The 18,508-nt window shown below is 44.2% G+C and overlaps 1 protein-coding gene across 2 annotated transcripts in view; it reads left to right on the top strand.

Annotated features, from left to right (window-relative positions):
- MYO7B (myosin VIIB) overlaps window positions 1-18,508 on the top strand; it is a 54,404-nt gene that overhangs the window by 29,874 nt on the left and 6,022 nt on the right. For both annotated transcript variants that reach the window (XM_032120029.1, XM_032120030.1), the window contains 19 exons: window positions 670-837; window positions 1,125-1,205; window positions 1,726-1,853; window positions 3,324-3,450; window positions 4,828-4,947; window positions 5,832-6,005; window positions 6,414-6,641; window positions 7,090-7,257; window positions 7,845-7,962; window positions 8,057-8,183; window positions 8,915-9,084; window positions 9,774-9,955; window positions 10,741-10,868; window positions 11,388-11,545; window positions 12,021-12,174; window positions 14,038-14,193; window positions 16,703-16,808; window positions 16,944-17,057; window positions 17,884-17,971. In XM_032120029.1, the coding sequence (XP_031975920.1) occupies window positions 670-837; window positions 1,125-1,205; window positions 1,726-1,853; window positions 3,324-3,450; window positions 4,828-4,947; window positions 5,832-6,005; window positions 6,414-6,641; window positions 7,090-7,257; window positions 7,845-7,962; window positions 8,057-8,183; window positions 8,915-9,084; window positions 9,774-9,955; window positions 10,741-10,868; window positions 11,388-11,545; window positions 12,021-12,174; window positions 14,038-14,193; window positions 16,703-16,808; window positions 16,944-17,057; window positions 17,884-17,971 (2,695 nt within the window). The remainder of the gene's footprint in view (window positions 1-669; window positions 838-1,124; window positions 1,206-1,725; window positions 1,854-3,323; window positions 3,451-4,827; window positions 4,948-5,831; window positions 6,006-6,413; window positions 6,642-7,089; window positions 7,258-7,844; window positions 7,963-8,056; window positions 8,184-8,914; window positions 9,085-9,773; window positions 9,956-10,740; window positions 10,869-11,387; window positions 11,546-12,020; window positions 12,175-14,037; window positions 14,194-16,702; window positions 16,809-16,943; window positions 17,058-17,883; window positions 17,972-18,508) is intronic.

Raw genomic sequence — 18,508 nt, 5'->3', positions numbered from 1 at the left:
GCCCAAAGAGAGAACTCGGAGGTGTGTTTTGACTTCTCCAGACATCCTTTGGGGGCAAAAATGGACTGGAGAGAAAAAGCGTGAGAGCTTACCCATCTCTCTGCTCTTGCTAGGGTTGCTTGATCTGTGAGATAGGACAGAAGGGGGAGGGCCAGGCCTCCAATATCCTGTTGAACCAGAGGGGGATTGAGGAGGGTGTTTTCCTTGATTCTAAGCATCCTGGCAGAAGGGAGGACCCCATGCATCAAGAACTTTGCTATTACTTGGCTTTCTAGTTCTGGGCATGAGGGGTCCTGGCAGACTCCACTCCACTGCTCATCAGGTGAGCAAATGCAGAGTGCAGTGGAGCCAAGGCTTCTCCACCTCCCTCCAGCCACAGCACACCTCCAAGGTGCCAGTAAAGGGAATGGTGAGGGTTCAGCAATCACAGAAGAAATCTGACCTTCCCACCAGAGCTGTACCCTCTTCCTTTAGCAGGAAAGTGCTGTGTGTTGCTGTCATGTGGTTTGGTATGAAACCAAACTCTTCATGTAAGTAGCCAGAGGAAATGGGAATTTTAACAATTTGGACTGGGTAAAGGAAGAAAATGTTCTTAATCTAAACAGGCAGAAATGGCATGAAGCCATCGGTTTTGTTGGCACTGTTTGACTATGCTTTCTGCTACTATAGGCTTCTCTAGTTGTGTGGGTGATCATCCTGAGGTTCATGGGGGATCTGCCAGAGCCAGCAATGTTTGCCAAGAATACCACGACCAAGAGCAGCTCTGTGATGACACAGATATATGACACACTTGGCAGGAAAAACCAGGTCCAGCTGAGGAATGACAGCCCAAATATGGTGAGAGAAGCAGGCTATGTTTCATTTCATTCAAAGTTTTCATTTGCTTTCCTTGGTTTCTGTGCTGTCCTACCAAGAGTGAGAAAAGCAATGGAACTCTTTCATGCTACTGTACTTGAAATGTCACAAGTGCAAAAGGGCACCAGTCAGTCCTGGCAGGACACTCAGCTCCTTCTGGCAGGAGAGGACAAAACAAAAACATCTTCACTTGAGCATCTTTCTGTCCTTAATGAATCATTCTTGCTGTGCAATAAACAGATTTTCTATAATGGTAATGTGTATTGCAGAGAGAAGGCAGAAGGGATAACAGGATTTCTAAGGGAATTTCATCCCTGAAACTGAAACGGTCATCCAAGCTGACAGGGAAGGTAAGAGGTGGAAATAAATTGCCTTCCTTTCTTCTTGCCTGCAGTCCTGTCTTCACCTTCTGGCAGATGTTATGTGAGCAACCTCCCAGCTGAGAACTTGTTCCCCTGCCAAGCCAGGACAGCCCCGTGTGGGACACCTGGTGCAGTGTTCTTCGGAAACAATCCCCATGTGCACTGATGTCATCTGTTCTCTGGCAGAGAACATAGGGAGAAATTTATTACTGAGAATTGTTGGCATTACAGAAGAGCTTGCCCAGCAGCCTGAGCAGACTGAGAACCATGTGCTTAGGGCTGTACAGGACAGTACAAGAAAGTTCTCCTAGCCAGTGATAGTGCTGTAACAGCACGTTTAATGAGTTACCTTGAGAGGGAAGGGGGCAATATGGCCTGGTTCTCCTGCACTGAGCAGGAAGAGTTTTAGCCAGAAAGATAGAGAAGGAATGTCTCTCATTTCTGGGAGAGCTGCCTGCTAAGAGGGAGATTTCTAGACCACTCTGGGGTTCCACTCTGTTTCTTTCAGGTGACAGACCAGCTGCGAAGTGGAGAAGAGGCTTTCCAAGAGGATACCTCAATCTCTCAGAGACCTATGTCCAACCTAGAAAAAGTACACTTCATTATTGGCAATGCAATTCTGCGTCCTGCCATCAGGTAGGAAATGTATACCTCCTTCCTAGGGCCAGGTGCCCATTACATCGAGGAAATCCAGCATCCTTTTTCCACAGTCCTGGAGAATGACTCCCTTACTGCCTTTTCTGGTATTTTCATGTTGCAGTTTAGGCCAGCTGCCTCCATGTATGGCTTTCTGAATACCCCACAGGTATGGAAAGGGGCAGAGCTCAGGGCTGTGACTTAATAACACTTGAAGATGGAGCACAGCCCTTGAATGAGGGAAAAGAGTCACTCAGAGGAGTAAGAAATACGGAGTTAATGGATGAGAGGTTTGCCAATAGCCTCTTGCTGAGCACTCAAGCAATTGTCCTCACATCGGAGATGGTCGAAGGTCTGGATTGCTGAGTGTATCAGACACTAAGGAGAAATCCTGACCACAAGCAGTGTGAGGCTGGACCTTAGGCCAAGCATGGTGTGAGGATAAGACAGAAGCTTGTTGATTCTGACCTGATCCCATGAATCCTCTCCTTTGTTTTATCCTAAGCACTTTTCTGTAACAAAGCCCACAGACACAGGCCGTGCCTTGACCCCAGTCATGGGCTGCATTCCTCTCTCCACAGTCACTTTATTTCAGTCAAGACACTCCCTAAAGCAGATTCTCAGCCAGCAAAAATTGCATTCAATCCATATATCATAATAACCACAGGCTAAGTACCTATTCCCTTAGTCTGTGTTTCATCATATGTCCTATCAGGGAACAAAAAACTCATGAAACTTATGTCCTCTTACATCAGATTTGACAAATGTGTGTTCCAAGAGTCTAGAAAAAATTAAGATGATTTTTTAATAGCAGTTTTCTTTGTATGCAGATTTTTGCATCTGTTTCCCTTAGGTCCTTGTTTCATTTTCAGAAGCTTACTCTGAAGTGTTCTATTCTCCATTTCTGTACCAGGATTCACTCCAAGTTTGTATATAAAGATAAATAAAATATATAAATATTTTAAATATATAAATTTATATATTTATATATTTATATATTTAAATATATAAATATATATATATAAAATTAAGCAGGGTGTCCCCCATCCTTATCCCCAAATTCACCTACAAGCAGACAGACAGGAGCCATGAGCTACAAGCCACATGCTGAAGAGAGCTCAGAGCAAGTTACACATCTAGATTCTTGGACAGCAATGCCATTTCACAGCTGCATGACCCAGCAGTTGTTTCTCCTCCACAGTCCCCTGCTTGTCGCAGGAGTTAATCCAGCATGGGAACTGCACTTGAGCTGCTCGAGTAAGAAGGGGTGGCAAAAGACCCTAAGCATGCCCGGAGCCTTTTCCATAACAAACCTATTTCCTGTGGTGCATTAAAGGTGCTATCCAAGCTATTGTGTTTCAACCTAGCTCAGATCTACTTCATCATGCTGCAATCCTGCCAAGCTTGCAGTTGAAATGTAGCCAAAGACAGTTCGGACAGTGAATCTGTTGTTCTCACGTTTCATTACAGAGATGAGATTTATTGCCAAATTTGCAAACAACTCACCGAAAACAACAACAGGAGCAGCTATGCTCGTGGCTGGATCCTTCTGTCACTTTGCCTTGGCTGCTTTCCTCCTTCAGACACGTTTGTGAAGGTACACTGCTAACCTTTCCTACAATAGCTCACACGCCTCAGCTGAGCTGGTGTCTTGTGTATTTTGATGCTTTGATGCTGACAGCCACATAAAATGTTTGGCTTCCAGAGCAGCTGGTGCTGCAGTTTCAGCAGAAACTTTCTCATCTCCTATTCTTATCTGGGAATTTAAATAAATTATTGCTGCATTCACATTTATTTTTTTTTCATTACGTGTCATAGAGTCTGGATTCTGTTGTTCTGTTTTAGATCTATAATCTGCAAGGGATCTGGCAAATTTTAACCTCTCCAATTCTGCCTTTCTAACCAAAGGCAACCAAAAGGTGTCTCCAGTTACAACGCCAGTGATTAAATATACTCAGGAGGGCAGTATAAAATCACACTCCCAAGTTTTATCAGTCCTTACCCTATATCTCTAAGCCCTAAAAAGTACATTAGATATTTGGACTTTTAAATTATTCATTAATTTCCAAGTTTAAATGGATGATAAATCTACTTCACCACAGGATAAAAACTCAACCTGTGGCTCCAACTTGACATCAGGCTTCCTCCTAAATCTGAGAGGCAAACAGATCCATGGATGTGCATGAAACTTCAGCCTTGCTTTACTAACACCCCAGTTCAAATGATCAATCAAATCATAAATGCTGATAAATGGACACAAATCAGTGTCCAGTGTTGATTGGAACAAATCAGTCACAAGCCATAGGCATCTTTCGACACCAGTCTTCGTCCAAGGACTTGGAACCATACAGAATTAATGAAAGACATGACCATACCCTACCTCCAGGAGTATTCTTAATCATTAAAATAACCAGGTGAATGACCCATGCTTGCACTAAATACAGATATGTACATACAAGTCCGTGTCATCCAAGAGCCATAAAGACTCCAAAAGCTCAGTTTATCCAATTAATCTCTTCAAATGTCCAATCTTAATCATGGACTTAAGTTATTGATATTGCCAGAGAACTTGGTACAACTAAAGGTATCAATCATCATTAGTCCTAATCTGCCATTAGCCCTCTTCCCAGCTCTTCCATTTGTACAGAATGTCAGGCTCTTGGGTTGAAAACACTAACTCTTGCTCTAACCTAAGCATTAAGAATAAAGCCTCCACTACTCATGTAGTTAAACATGGTGAATAGACTGACACAAGTCTTCTCTCCCTTTGGACAGAAAGTTCTGAAGAATGAGTGAAAACTAAGTGTCTCAAGCCTCCTTTTTGAAGACACTAATTCCAACCCTTATCTTTAATATTTTCTGGTGAATCAAAAGCTAATGGATCACTCTAATCTAGTGTATCAGCTGCAGAAGGTTTTTATTGTTTTCTGAGGACTAATGTTTCCTAACTCCTTCCCCTGCTCTGTGCATGTAGTACCTGTTGAATTTCATCCACCATGGGCCCACAGGCTACGCTCCGTACTGTGCTGAGCGTCTGAGACGTACCTACAGCAACGGGGCCCGGACTGAACCTCCCAGCTGGCTGGAACTTCAGGTAGCAGCTCCCTTTTGGCTTAATTATATTGATCTGGGACATTTTATACTGGTTTTTGTAAGCATACTACTTACTTTGTAGTTATACTACATTCATTAACCTGTAATAACAGACATTCCTAAATCCAATAATGGAAATCAATGGCACAAGGAGATTGAAGACCAGCCACCTTGGTCTGGGCAGTTTCTTGGATACACCTCTTCTGGCTATTCAGTTACCCTAAATCCAGAAGAGGATGTAAGCAGCAGCAGATGATTTGCAGGGAGATACCTCCATCCACTCAGGAACCACAGGCCAGAAACAACCTCCTGAGGAAAGCTCTTACTATCACTTTTGGAAAGAACTGAGCAAGGCTTATGCTTTTAAAATGAAAGGAAGAAGGGAGTAAGATGGTGCTATATTGTCCTCCCCTTCCTTTAAATGTCACCCTAGTAATTAAAAACCACATGCCCCCCCTTTCAAATAAAGACCTCAGTTCAATTCCTCCCTAAATCTCAGGGACCCTATTACTTAACACTCATCTTCCTGGACAAAGTACTTGCTGCAGGCCATCTCTCCACTGATGCACGTAAGGCTGTTCCCACAAATCATCAGGACAAATGTGGCTCATGAAAAGTCTATCAGTTGGCACTGTTATGTGATTATCAGCTCTCCTGAGCTGTGAGGAGGAGAAAATTTGAGTCCAGTGCTGCTCCAGGGATGTAATTTATGTTTATGACTCACCATGTTTTGAAGAAACTGTGTGAGTGTTGGAGATTCACTTGAAGATTGTTGACTGGGTTGTGCAGTGTGTGGAGCTTTTACATCTAAATGCCTTCTTCATTCTTCAGAAGAGAGTAAGGTTTGCCCATAATCTGTTTCTCTCACTTAACTCTGACTTACAGGCAACAAAGCAGAAGAAACCCATTATGCTTAATGTCACCCTGATGAATGGCCAAAGCATCACTGTCCCTGCCGACTCTGCTTCCACTGCCAAAGAGATCTGTCAGTTCATAGCAGATAAAACCAAACTGAAGGATGCCTTTGGGTTTTCGCTCTACATTGCTGTGTTTGATAAGGTAAAGTGTAGAAAAACAGAATGAAAGCTCCCTTCTCTTTCTGTGGAGGAGTTGCTGCTGCCCACCCAGACTCACTGAGGACTCCCTCTGAATTCTGGAACATCCTCAACCCAGTCCTGCACTGAAACCAAATCAGTTCTGAATCCCAGCTGGATCTTGGGACCTGATAATTCTTTTCTGCCTTTCTGTTGGCTCATCATTCAGCAATTCCTGCTGCAGCCCTGTAAGGCTTCCTTTGCCACATAGCTGACTAGTAAAAATACATCCACTTACCACATACAGCTTGCATATTCTGCTTACCTTTTGGGAGTTTTTCTTGCTGTCAGGAGACCAGGAGCTTTGTGTTTATTGTCCTTCAGGCAAACCCAGAGCAGGCATGCCAGTAAATGCAGGGTCCCTTTGTGGCAGGTCTGGTCGCTGGGCGGGGGCCGAGACCATGTCCTGGATGCCATCTCTCAGTGTGAGCAGCTGGTGAAGGAGCGGGGCACACATGAACGCCACGCACCCTGGCGCCTCTACTTCCGGAAGGAAATCTTCACCCCCTGGCACAACTCCCAGGAGGATCCTGTCAGCACTGATCTCATTTACCACCAAGTCATCCGTGGCATCCGATTCGGAGAGTACCGCTGCGAGAAGGTGGGTCTCCTGATTCATTCTCGCAAAGAGACAAACTATATTAATACTTACCACATTAAAAAGCAGGAATATGAACTGAGTTTGTAGTGGATGTGAACAACCCTTCCCCTCTTAATGAACAATCCCTGTCCGGGTGATTGTGCCAGCTGTCACACTGGCAGCTCTAATGAATAATTTTTCTTTCCCAGCAACTTTCAGTTCACATGGGAACTTGGAGGCATGTCCAAAGGGGCAAATTGGGTCATACCTTAAAATGTCTTTGCTAATAATCTCTCTGATGTTATGACTGCGTGAAGTTCATCCCTCCTTATGCTGGATGACTATTAAGAGTTATCCAGACAAAAACAGAGAAAGCCGTTTGAACCTAAATGGTTCAAAGATTGAAAGAGGCTATCTATAGCCTTTGTGACATCCTTCTAGGCCTCTTTTAATGTATTAATTATTTCAGGAGGAGGATTTGGTGGAGATAGGTGCAAAATATTGTTATATCAAATTTGGAGATACCATCCACAACGAACTTGTGCAGAAGGTGCTCCATGACTGTATCCCAGTGAAACAGCTGAAGTCCAAGCCCCTGGAAAAGTGGGTGAGCCTTATAACCTATGCACATGCTAAGGTAAGAGGTTTGTCTGGCACTGCTGGGTAACTACTCTTGAGCACCAGTTTCTGCTTCTTTCACTATTTCCATTTATGAATAGTCTGTAGGGGAAGAAGGAAAACCAGCTCAGTTTGTAGATCCCAAATAGCTCATTAGGTCTGGGGGATCGGAAAACCTTTCCACTCGCTCTTCTGTATGAAGAGCAGGGGGGAAGAATGAAAAAGTACATTTAAATCTCTAAATAGAGTAGCTTTTAAGGCTCTATTTACCATCTGACAACCAAGTCAGGATGGGCATGGGACGGAATATTGCTTTTGATCTGGAAATGGATTACCTGAATTATTTCCATGCCATCCAAAATGTGTTAGACTCTGAACAGGTCAGTGGGGATTTGAGGGAAATGTGGAATCCAGATGCCTGTGGGCACTATTAGCTGCACGTGGGTCCCTGGAGACCATTCCTGATTTACTTTCTCCGAGTTCCCTTGACGCCAGTAACAGCAGAGGATTGTTGGGATCTCTGGGGTCAGGCTTGTTCTTTATTGTCTGCAGATGATGCAAACCAGATTTTACTGAGAAAATCTTGGGTGTGTTTTTTTCCTGCAGGCCCCATACACACAGGACCATCTCTCCTCTCAGACTGTGAAGGAGCAACTTGTAGATTTTGCTCGCTTTCAGTGGCCTTTGCTTTTTTCCAGATTCTTTGAAGTCACTAAGTTTTCAGGTAATACCTGGAGCCTGGGAGTAGAGGACAGATATAAGATCCATAGGGGAAGACTTGTATAGCATTGAAAAGGAATTTTTTTCCGTATTTTCAGGACCCAGCTTGCCTAAGAACCACTTCATCATTGCTGTAAATTGGAAAGGCATCTGCTTCTTGGATGAGTCAGAAAAGCGGTTCCTTGAGCTGACCTTCCCAGAGATAACTGGCATCCACACCAACAGGTGAGGGCCCCAGAAAGACAAGATCTGAAGAAGGCATCTCTTCCATACTCAGAAAGGGTGTACCTTCTCTGCCACCTCCTTAGGTGATTTGATCTGTCCCTGGAAAGGTGGTTTAGCCTAGTTCTGGGAAACAGAAAGGGAAAACTTCTGAGCAGCTTGTAAAGGAAATACTGAAAGGACTGGATCCTTCCAGCTGGTGGAAAGTGATCCTGCTCAGTCATAAAGGTGTAAGGAAGCACAGACAGGCATCGAGACAAGAATGGCCGAAATAACTGACACAGTGAAGCCATTGTCTGTTGTGTATACTGGGAGTTCACACACTTCTCGGGTGTCATGGACCAGAACAGGATCACTGAGAAAAGAGGTTAACCACTGCTTGCTCATGGCACACATCCTTGCATCAGATCACTCGGAAAAAAGAGTCCTACATACACAAAAAAAACCCCTGTGAGGACTGCCAGAGATTTAATTAGTTGTCAAGTTACTCCAGAAGAAGGGTGTTCTTTTGTCTATATGGAAGCACTTTTATACAAAACATGGTGGAGTCCACGGTAAAGCTGAACCACTTCAGTCCTTCACACCTACCAGTTCATGGGAAGGCAAATTAGGAACTACCAATATTCACTGAAAGGGAGTTACCTGCAAGGAGGTGTGGGTGCCTTGGCTGTATTTACAGATAGGTCTGTAAGTTTTTCAGATGCTCTGGTAACAAATTGTTTGATAATACATAGGGCAGTGAAGTCATTTGGACAGAGTTGCACTCTTATCACGCTTCGTGCCGAGGAGTTTGTTCTGACATCTGTAAATAGCGTTGTCATTGCTGAACTGGTGGTGATGTTCCTGGAAGGACTGAAGAAAAGATCACGATTTGCCGTGGCAATGCAGGAGAAAAAATCCCAGGGTAAGTCTCACAACTTTTCTACAGGGTGGGGAAGAAAATCATGAGAGAATCCATGGCACTTGTTTGAAGGTGCTCAGAGAGGAGAGGGGGAATTTCAACAAGAGTCCCTTTGCTCCCAGGGGGATGCACAGCAATGCCAAGCATAAGGCAATTGGATTCAGTACACACAAATAACCTTTCCTTCCTCCTTCTCCTTCTTTATATATTTTATTTAGATAGTATAGTGTCCAGGAATTCAGTTTGGTTATAGTAGGAAGTTGGATCTGGACTCTCTGGAAACACTTTGCAGAAGAAGAATTTTACAGAGGCAGTAAACTGGAATTTTATGTGGAATACAGGTGGCTCAAACAGACATATATGTTTTAAATGTAAACATTAACTTCAGCTACTTACTACTACTGAGTTCCTTTCCATGCTTTGCTGCCAGTCTAGACACAAAGTCAGCATTCATGTGAATCAAACGGAGTTCTGCCATTGCCCTCAGTGGATCAAAATCAGGGTGTCAGAGGAAACAGCAGTGATTTCTCTGAAGTGTTACTGGAAAATTAGCCATATTTACACAAATCACTTTCTATTGCTAACTGAATTCAGACCTTCAAAATACAATTCCCTTGTCTTTCATGTTGCAAACCCTTTGCATTTTCTTGGATTGTCAAGCTGGAACAGTACTCCCTTATTCTGTTTTCCAGAAGATCCCAGCATCCTGTCCTTCAAGAAGGGAGACTTGCTAATCTTCACTGAAGACAAAAGGCTGGATGCAGACCCTGGCTGGATTGGTGCCCAGAATGAAAGGACAGGCAAAACAGGGAATGTATTTCTGGAAGACATCTACATCATTCCTTCTCTCACAAAACCCTCTAGTCAAGTGCTGGTAAGGAAAGCTAACACTCTCTGTGAAAAGACTGGAAGAAGATAAAAATGTTAAATATGGTTGAATTTATAACTGGAAGACAATTGTCCCTCCAAAGTCAGACAAGTTCTATACCTCCCATTGAAATAAAACATTTCATTCTGTCCTGTCTGAATATAAAACTAAACCTAGCCCAGACTCTAAGGAGAAGACTGCAGCTGCACAGAAGCAATGACTTAAAAAAAACCCCAAAACCCAGTCTATCCACCATGGGAGATTCCAGTGCCTGCAACTGGTAGCAATTAATGGGTATGGGTGTGCAGTTGAATTTTCCTGCATTCACTCTGGGCTTGAGTGGTGATCACATTATGCCTCAAGGGAACCTTTGAGTGCAGCAGGTTACTTTAAGAGAATATGGTCTTTGAGGGAGTCAAGGTTTCTCATTAACGCCTCTGCTAATAATTTTGTCTTCAGTTTTGGGCATTCAGTATATTGGATGTTGTGCTAACAGGTAAAAAGCAGAAAAACTGGTGGCAAAACACACTAGAGAGAAGCAGGTGCTTTGTAAAACATGTGTTGTGCTTTGGATAATCACATACATTTCAATGTCCACTTGGGTCTGTGTAAATTGTTTCTTTGAGTCAACTGTTCCCAGGTCTTTCTTGAGTCTCTGGAGATGCTGCTTTTGAGACAGAAGGTCTCAGGCAGCACAGAGTACTACCTGCCCATATATGCTGAGTAACACCTGACAGTGCGTGCAGAGACCTGTCTTCAGGTGACATCTCTATGTGGCTGTGTTATTCCAGAGTTTGCTGATGATGTCTCCAGACCAGAGGAGGACAGCTTCACAGAACTCCTTCATGGAGGAACCTGATGAAGAGGATGTCAAGGTGAAGCCTTACACCCTGGAGGAGTTCTCCTACGAACACTTCAGGTGAAGCTCTGTGTAGAGTACACCCTAGAAAAGTTCTTGTTGATCCGTAATCCTTAAAGCCTATTATGTAATGGCATCTCCCACTTCTGATTGGGTTTCTTCTTTTTGTTCCCTGTGACTTTGGATATGCAGAGATTCTGGCCTATTGTATCTTAAGTCTGCAGAAATGAAAAGGGGTGGGTAGAAGAACCCCAGTTAGACTGACTTCTTCCAGCAGGCCCTATTCTTACTTCTCACCCCTTCTTCAGCACTTACCAGCTAGTGAGGATATACAACATCTCAGGCTTCAGAAAGTAAGGGGAAAATTAGTTTTCTGGAAAGCCCTCTTCTTTTTGCAAGCCTCCTACCTTCTGGTTATAGAGGAAACTACACTTCCTTGCTCTTGTTGACCTGCAGAATCAGAGATCACTGTCTTGAGAAAGAACAGGTCTAGAGATATGACTTTGTGATAACGACCTCCTTTGTTCATAGCAACACTAATCCAGTAATTTTGTATTGCCTGCACTTGTCTTCATTCAGGACTCCTGAGAAGGAATCCATCAGCAAAGCTGTTCTTCAGAAATCCCGTGGGCACAGTCAACTGTGGGCACACTCTAAGGAGCCTCTGAAACAGCCGTTGCTGAAGAGAGCATGCACAGACCCTGATCTTCGGGATTTGGCCTGTCAGGCCTTCATTGATATCCTTTCTCTCCTTTCTTTGGGACCTGAGAACACTCAGGAGAAGGAAGAGTTAGCTAGGTCCACTAAACTACCTCTATTGAGATACCTCAGCCAGCTTACAGGGGATACATTCATATAAAGATGAAGTGGATTGAATCTGTTTCCCTTGTCTACAGAGGAAAGGCTCCTATTCCCTCCCAGTGCTCCACAACTACCAATGGCTCGCTTAAGTGAGAATGTTGCTTTAAGAGTGAGTGAGATCTACTGCACATGCCCAGAGAAAGCACCTACTAGCACAGTACAGATCACAGCCAAGCAGCAACTGCTGCATAGGAAAAGGGGGTAGAGGACAGACAGGGAACATGCTCCAGACCTTCCTCCCAGTATTTGCCACTTAGACATCAACAAAGTCACCAACATGTTAGGATCCAGATGAAACTTCCCATTTAGCTTCAAAAACTGGCCTGCTTTCCCCCTTAACAGTGCATTCACCCATCATGAAATTCATGGGAGACTACCCCTCAAAACAGGCACACTCCTCCGTGGAAGTCACTGACCAGATATTTGTGCCAGCTATCCAGGAGGAGGTCCTGCGCGATGAGATTTACTGTCAGATTATGAAGCAACTGACTGAGAACAAAAACAGGTATTTACCTGGGTGCAAACCCCCTGCTCCTGCAGAGCAAGGCCTCAAAGTGCAAGGGGCATCAGGAACCCTTGCTGCACTTGTGATGCAGTGGGGGCACTGGGAAGGATAAACAAATGTTGGAGTAACAGCTTGTCTTCCCCCTTTTGCCAGCTAGTGCTATGGGGCTCACCTTTGTGGAGCGCTCAGGACCACTCCCTGGCTCCCATCAGCATTCCATGCTCATCTCCTTGCGGTGTGAGGCAGGCAAGGTGTCACTGAGGCTCCCCTGCTCCTGAAGCAGTGTGTAGGGGAAACGGCACTGCATAGTCCTTGCATCCTTTCAGTGACTGGCCTGACAACTCTCCACTTAAGTTTCCCAACGGCAGCATTCCCCTCTCATGAAAACATAGTTCACACTGGATTTTTACCACCAGTGAATAAATACTTTTGAGTAGTTATATTAATTACGTTACATAACTGCCTTGCAGAACAGATTGGTTACAGAGGCACCTGCCCACATAAAAGTCTCTGAAACAGGCTAGTGTTTTATTCCCCACTCACAAAATGATAATTTGACCTACTTCCAGGGAAACTGAATTGCAAAAAGCAGCTTAAAATAATATTAATTATTAACAAAACTGTTTGTTTCTGGATGCATTGTGTTTATTTCTTTCTTACTGTTCCACAAATATTACACGTAGTGGAACTTTTATCATGTGTGTCAGTGTTGAATGGTAAATTCCCTTGCACGCACTGAATCCTACAGGCTATTGAATGCATAGTCTGTAACCATGGTGCCAATGCCACGCCTGATGTATTCCACCAATTTAGTAGCTGTTGTGAGAGGGATAACTGATGTGAAAAAAACAATGCTTGAAAGGTGGCTATTTCCATATACTTTCATTAGAACAGCCAGAGCAACAAATCTTTCATCCTTCCCAGGCTGCTGTGTTGTGGACCACGTCCCACTCTCACATAGACACAAACACCACTGATCTATAGAGTATAAATGGGATTAAAATAGTGTGTCTTCATATGCAAAATTAGAACAGTAAGCAGGAATAAAGAAGCCAGGACCTCTTTATTCAGTGAAGTCTGATGCCCCTTCAGAGCTGACTTTCCCAACCGAAATCACTTCACACCAGTGAGCATTTCAGAGCAATCCTGGGACACCGCTGAAGTGTGTTCTGCTCCTGGCTTTAAGGCAGAATGACTGACCACCTCAAGGCTGCAGAGCCCTTCTTAATGGTGAGGGCAAGGTACCAGAAGAGCTTCAACTGCCAGATTTCACAGATGCAGAGGCTGGAAGAACTGGATTGCTGCCGGAAAAATAGTACCAGCTTGACCTGGAGCATTTAAGAACTGCACCTACCTCACTACATAATGCTATTGACATGTTCATTTTTCAGAACAGGACAGGAGTACACATAGGGGGAAGCCAGTGCATGCAAAGTGCTCATACCCTGAGCACTTCCATTGAGAATACATCCATTGAGAAACCACAATTTGAATACATGTGAGCTTGAACACCAAGTCAACAGTGTCTTTCCAAGAGGATGGCACCAGGGTCACTCCTGCTAAGATGTCTGCTAAACTGAAATTTATTCATGAGGTTTGCATCTGTCATGGGTATTTCTTATGCAGGACTTGGCATTGTCTTCACATGCAGGCTGTGGTTGTTGCACAGCAAGTGAATGCCAGAGCCTATGTTGATTTGCAGCTCTCTGCTGAATGGGACCATGATGGGAGTGTATTTCTCTTCCCTGTAGTGGTGTGTGTGGTCAAACAGAGTGTGTGCAGTCAAACAGAGTGTGTGTAGGTGCGTGATCAAACAGAGAATTATATGTGGCTGTAGCAGAACTGTTGGCTTTGTGTTCCCAGGTACAGCGAGACCAAGGGCTGGCAGCTCCTCTGGCTCTGCACCGGCCTCTTCCCACCCAGCAAGTCACTGCTCAAACATGCCCAGAAGTTCATGGAGACACGTCAGAAAGAAACACTGGCCCTGGGGTGCCGTCGGAGGATTCAGACAGTAATGAGGTAAATAATCTCGCATATAACCAGCTCAAAGTGTTCAAATATCAATAATCAGGTTCCAAAAAACCACATGGGCTAAAATAGTGTCACTCTCACTCTCCTTTCCCTCTTTACATCTTGTTTTTTGGTTTTTTTTGTGATCATTATTTTTAACTTTCTTTATGAACTTTGAGCCATTAAAGAGAGGTCTATGCCACAGTTTCACTTTTTTCTTTCACAGAGTTAGCAGCATTTTTAAAAGTTCATCATCACACATAATCACTCCCAGAGCTGGGTATTTCAAATATCCTAAAGGGCATGCAGCTTGGAATGATGTCATTGATGATATCCTGACCTTACTTTTCTTTGGTGAGGCAGCATGTCCTTGTTGGAAGGATCAATACAATCAATTCCTATTCTTTGAAAGAACCCAAATGAGCAAAGCCCTCTTACCTGGCTGCTCACAGAAAGGCACTTCTCCATCCACTTGGCATTATAACAGGCTGAAGCAACAAGACCCCCAAACCACAGGGCTTCCTGAGCTTCTGAATGAGTTGTTGTTCTAAGGGACATGACACAACCGGAGAGAGGGGGAGGGCTAACAGAATTTCAGGAAGGATCAAATGAACTGTAGGGGAAAGGTTTCCCTAGATTCCTCCAAGCACTGGCATTACCCAGCTAGCCACTCTGAGAACAAAGCTTTGGCAAAGGTTGAATCCAGCCTGCTCCCTTTTGATGGGTGCTGTGATTTACCACCACAGACCTCATCAGTAAAGAATCTGCCCAATGATTTCTCCTTCCAGCTCCTCCATCCTCCCCTTTCTCTCAGGCTGGGCCCCATTTGGTCTGTGAGCCCCACGGGTCAGGCTCAAGGGGAACACTAACACAGTGGATATCCCCCTTGCAGTGGATGGGGTTTGGCACTGCTGGGGAAATGTCACCACACATTGAACTCACTTTCGAAGTGCCTGAAAAATGCATGGCAAGGAATGCTATTCATTGTTTATTTCTACGGAGAAGACTTAAAAATTCCTGCCTCTCTATATCATGTGATATTCTTGCTCTAAGCCCTGTTGAGCTGTACAGAGCTTCTTCAGAGAGAGCAAACAGGAAGGGGAAAGCAGAATGGGCTGTTTGGAAGGAGAATTTTATCTGCTAAACTGCCCCAGATCTGGAGCTTGGGGGATGGGAAGAGGAACAAAGACAAATCTTGTCTTCTAAGAGAGTTCGTTTCTTAAGATTAAACTTGCACCTGCTCAGAACAGAATAGAACAGAATAGAATATAATAGAATAGAATAAACTATTTTAGTTGGAAGGGATCTTCAATGATCATCTAGCCCAACTTCTCCCTGTAAGTAACCTGGTCTCTTTGGAAAGGGGAGAGCAGGCAGTTCAAAGGATTGACCTACAATACATACCGGGGAAGCCAACTGAGCCTTTGGGTACACACCTTTTCCTCCATAAACCACTTTACAGCTTCATCCCCAGAATCCTGGACAAGGAACCACCCTGATGGGTGTTAAGCAGATTTCACCTTGGCGGTGAATTCCTTGCTCAGGCTGCAAGGAGAGGTGGGTAGCCCCCTATGCCTCTGCAGCCCAGCTGCTGCGCTTCCTTGAGCTCCCAGGACCTCCCTCTGATGCCAGTTCAGGAACAGATGACTGAGTGGGGCAGGTCCACACTTCATACAGTGTCTGCACAGTACAAAGCATGTGCTGTTCAGCCTGGTTACAGTCAAGTTTTCCTTCTCCAAATGGAAATGCTCCTTTATTGAATGGAAAAAAATTAGTTTTCAAATCCACACAATTAAAGCTTGGATCCAGACTAACCTCCTCCTGAGAGACTGATCCAGCGTGAGAGGCCCGTAAGCTTGGGTGTTCAAAATATCTGAACAGCCTGCTCTGTACCACGGAGGGCAGGAACTTACCAGCCCCAGGAGATAATTTGCTAGATTTGTTCTCACTTTAACTCAAGGTTTTGGCATGACTGAGACTTCAGGGCCAGTTCCTTTGCTTTAAAAGGCAGCTCTGCTCTGAGGTATAATTTCGAAGAACTGCGTTTGTACAGCTTAAGCACCTCCCGAGTCAGTGATTGCACTCCAGCTCTTTCTATAAAATGTAATGCTTTTCAGCAGCCCTCCAGACCTTTTTGGTACTTGGGCTCCAAGTAATTTTGTATCCGAATACGTATCTTTTTGCTGATGCAGGAATTAAATAAAATGTATTTCTCCTTATACTCATTATATTCACACTTCAGTAAGGAAAAATGCTGCTGAATGCATAGAAGAGGAAATGGTACTGGCTCAAAAGTGCCCTATTCATGCAACCACCTTGCAGAGTAGAACAGACTTTTACTTTACATGCTAATAAGACCCTCAGTTTCTTGCTGTTAATACACTGAATTTGCACTGGGGTGGAGGTCCACTGGAGCCCACCTCATCACACAGTACTGGCATTTTGGAAGGTGTCTGCTGTTCAGCTGAAATACTGTGATTAAGCTGATCTCTCTTACGATGGTGGTGGCATTTTCCAGGAGTGGCTGCAGGAAGTGGGCACCTCATCCTGTGGAGGTTGAGTCCATCTTACAGAACAACACTAAGATTTCACACAAGATTTGCTTCCCCAATGAAACAGAACAGGTGAGCATTTACTTGTTTTCCCAGCCTTGACCATTTTTCCAGCCATGATGTGTTCATCCAGGAGCATGTATGAAGACATTCAGTATTCTTATTTCTCCCTCTCCTCTGTGTAACAAGAGTCTTGTTATCTCATAGACATTTGATGTGGGAACAAACACAAAAATCCGGACTCTGTGTCAGAACATCGCTTCCAAACTGCAGCTGAACTCCTGGGAAGGTTTCAGCCTCTTTGTGAAGATTGCAGATAAGGTAACTCCTTCTTGACTCTGGCAGGGTAGCCAGACTGCCCCTCCTCTATTACTTATTCACCAGACCACCTAAGCAACCATATGAAGCCAAGGACCAGAGCAGGTGATTACTGCTTCTGTCTTACTGAGGGGATACAACCTAAACTTGAACTTTTAGCACCTGACAATTATTTTCAGTCTCTTCAAGGGGCTAGATGGAGATGCAGAGTTTCTATCAGTCTGTCACTACCCAGGTGGCACTAAAAGCAGAGAAGATGTAGGCTTTCTGGCACCTGCTAGGATGGTTGCATACTGCTGGATTCAGCTGTTTTTCACTCAGGCTTTGCCCAGAAGATGTGTTAGGGAAAGCAGGGGCAACCACCCCCAGTTGATTACTCTGGTTTGTTGGGAGCCTACCTTGCCTGAGCTGAAGCTTGGGCTGGCTGTCTCGCTGAGAGGCCCCTTGAAACTGTGATCAAGGCAAAAGCAGCATTGAGCCCTAGCACAGGGAGTTTCTGGTGTGCTGCCTTCCCAAAAAGAGAAACCCAGTATGTAACAACACTTTACAAAGAGAAAAAGCCTGGGAAGAAAGTAGGGATCTTCAGCTTGACTTCAGTAAGCAGCTTGGAAAGCAAAAAGCAACAGAAGATGCAATAAAGATCCCCATATGAAATACAAGTAATTTGAGCCTTTCTCCTATTTTTCTACTTCTTTCCTGCTATAATTCTGCCCTCTCACTGTAGACAGGGAAAGAAAATTCAGCCCAATACTTGGATATGTGGCACAGCTAGTATTTGGTATGATGTGCTAACCCCTCCTTTCTCTCCTTCATTGCTTGGCCTCTGCAGGTGATCAGCCAGAATGAAGCAGACTACTTCTTTGACTCACTAAGGCAGGTGACAGACTGGAACAGGAGGAACAAACCAGGAAAAGATGGTAAGGAGAATGCTAGCATGACAAGAAGCTGCATGAGATGCTGTGTTGAAATGGAAAGCAGCTGATCCATCCAGTAGGATTCACTCCATGTTGGGAAGTGTTTAGCAGAGTCTCACATCATTTTTGTTTGTACATACATGGTTATTGCCTGCACCAGCAGCAAGATCCAGTGACCTGATGCAGCCAAGCACTGGCTATCAAAAACACCAGAACATTTCTGTGGAAGGATCTCTCCACAAATTTTAAATTGGTAGAAAAGATTTTTTTGGCCTGTTGTATCCAAAACATGCAGCTGGATACATGCAAGTTAGATAGGTTGATCCTCAAATATTAAGAATCAGCCAACACATGCAAATAGGTTCTTTACACAGTGTCACTCACATTCCTTGGGTTGTTAGAAAATTTTTAACCAGGTTATTACCTGGTGATACCCAAACACAAATTATGTTGTCAAGGGACCACCTGTTAGACTAAAACAATGTAACACTAATAACAGCAATTCCTTGCACTTACCCTCCCCCCCCCGCCCACGGATAA

Source organism: Corvus moneduloides, chromosome 10 (assembly GCF_009650955.1).
Source record: "Corvus moneduloides isolate bCorMon1 chromosome 10, bCorMon1.pri, whole genome shotgun sequence".
NCBI lineage: Eukaryota > Metazoa > Chordata > Aves > Passeriformes > Corvidae > Corvus > Corvus moneduloides.
The sequence above is the reverse complement of the archived record's forward strand: the minus strand, read 5'-3'. Positions and strand labels throughout refer to the sequence as shown.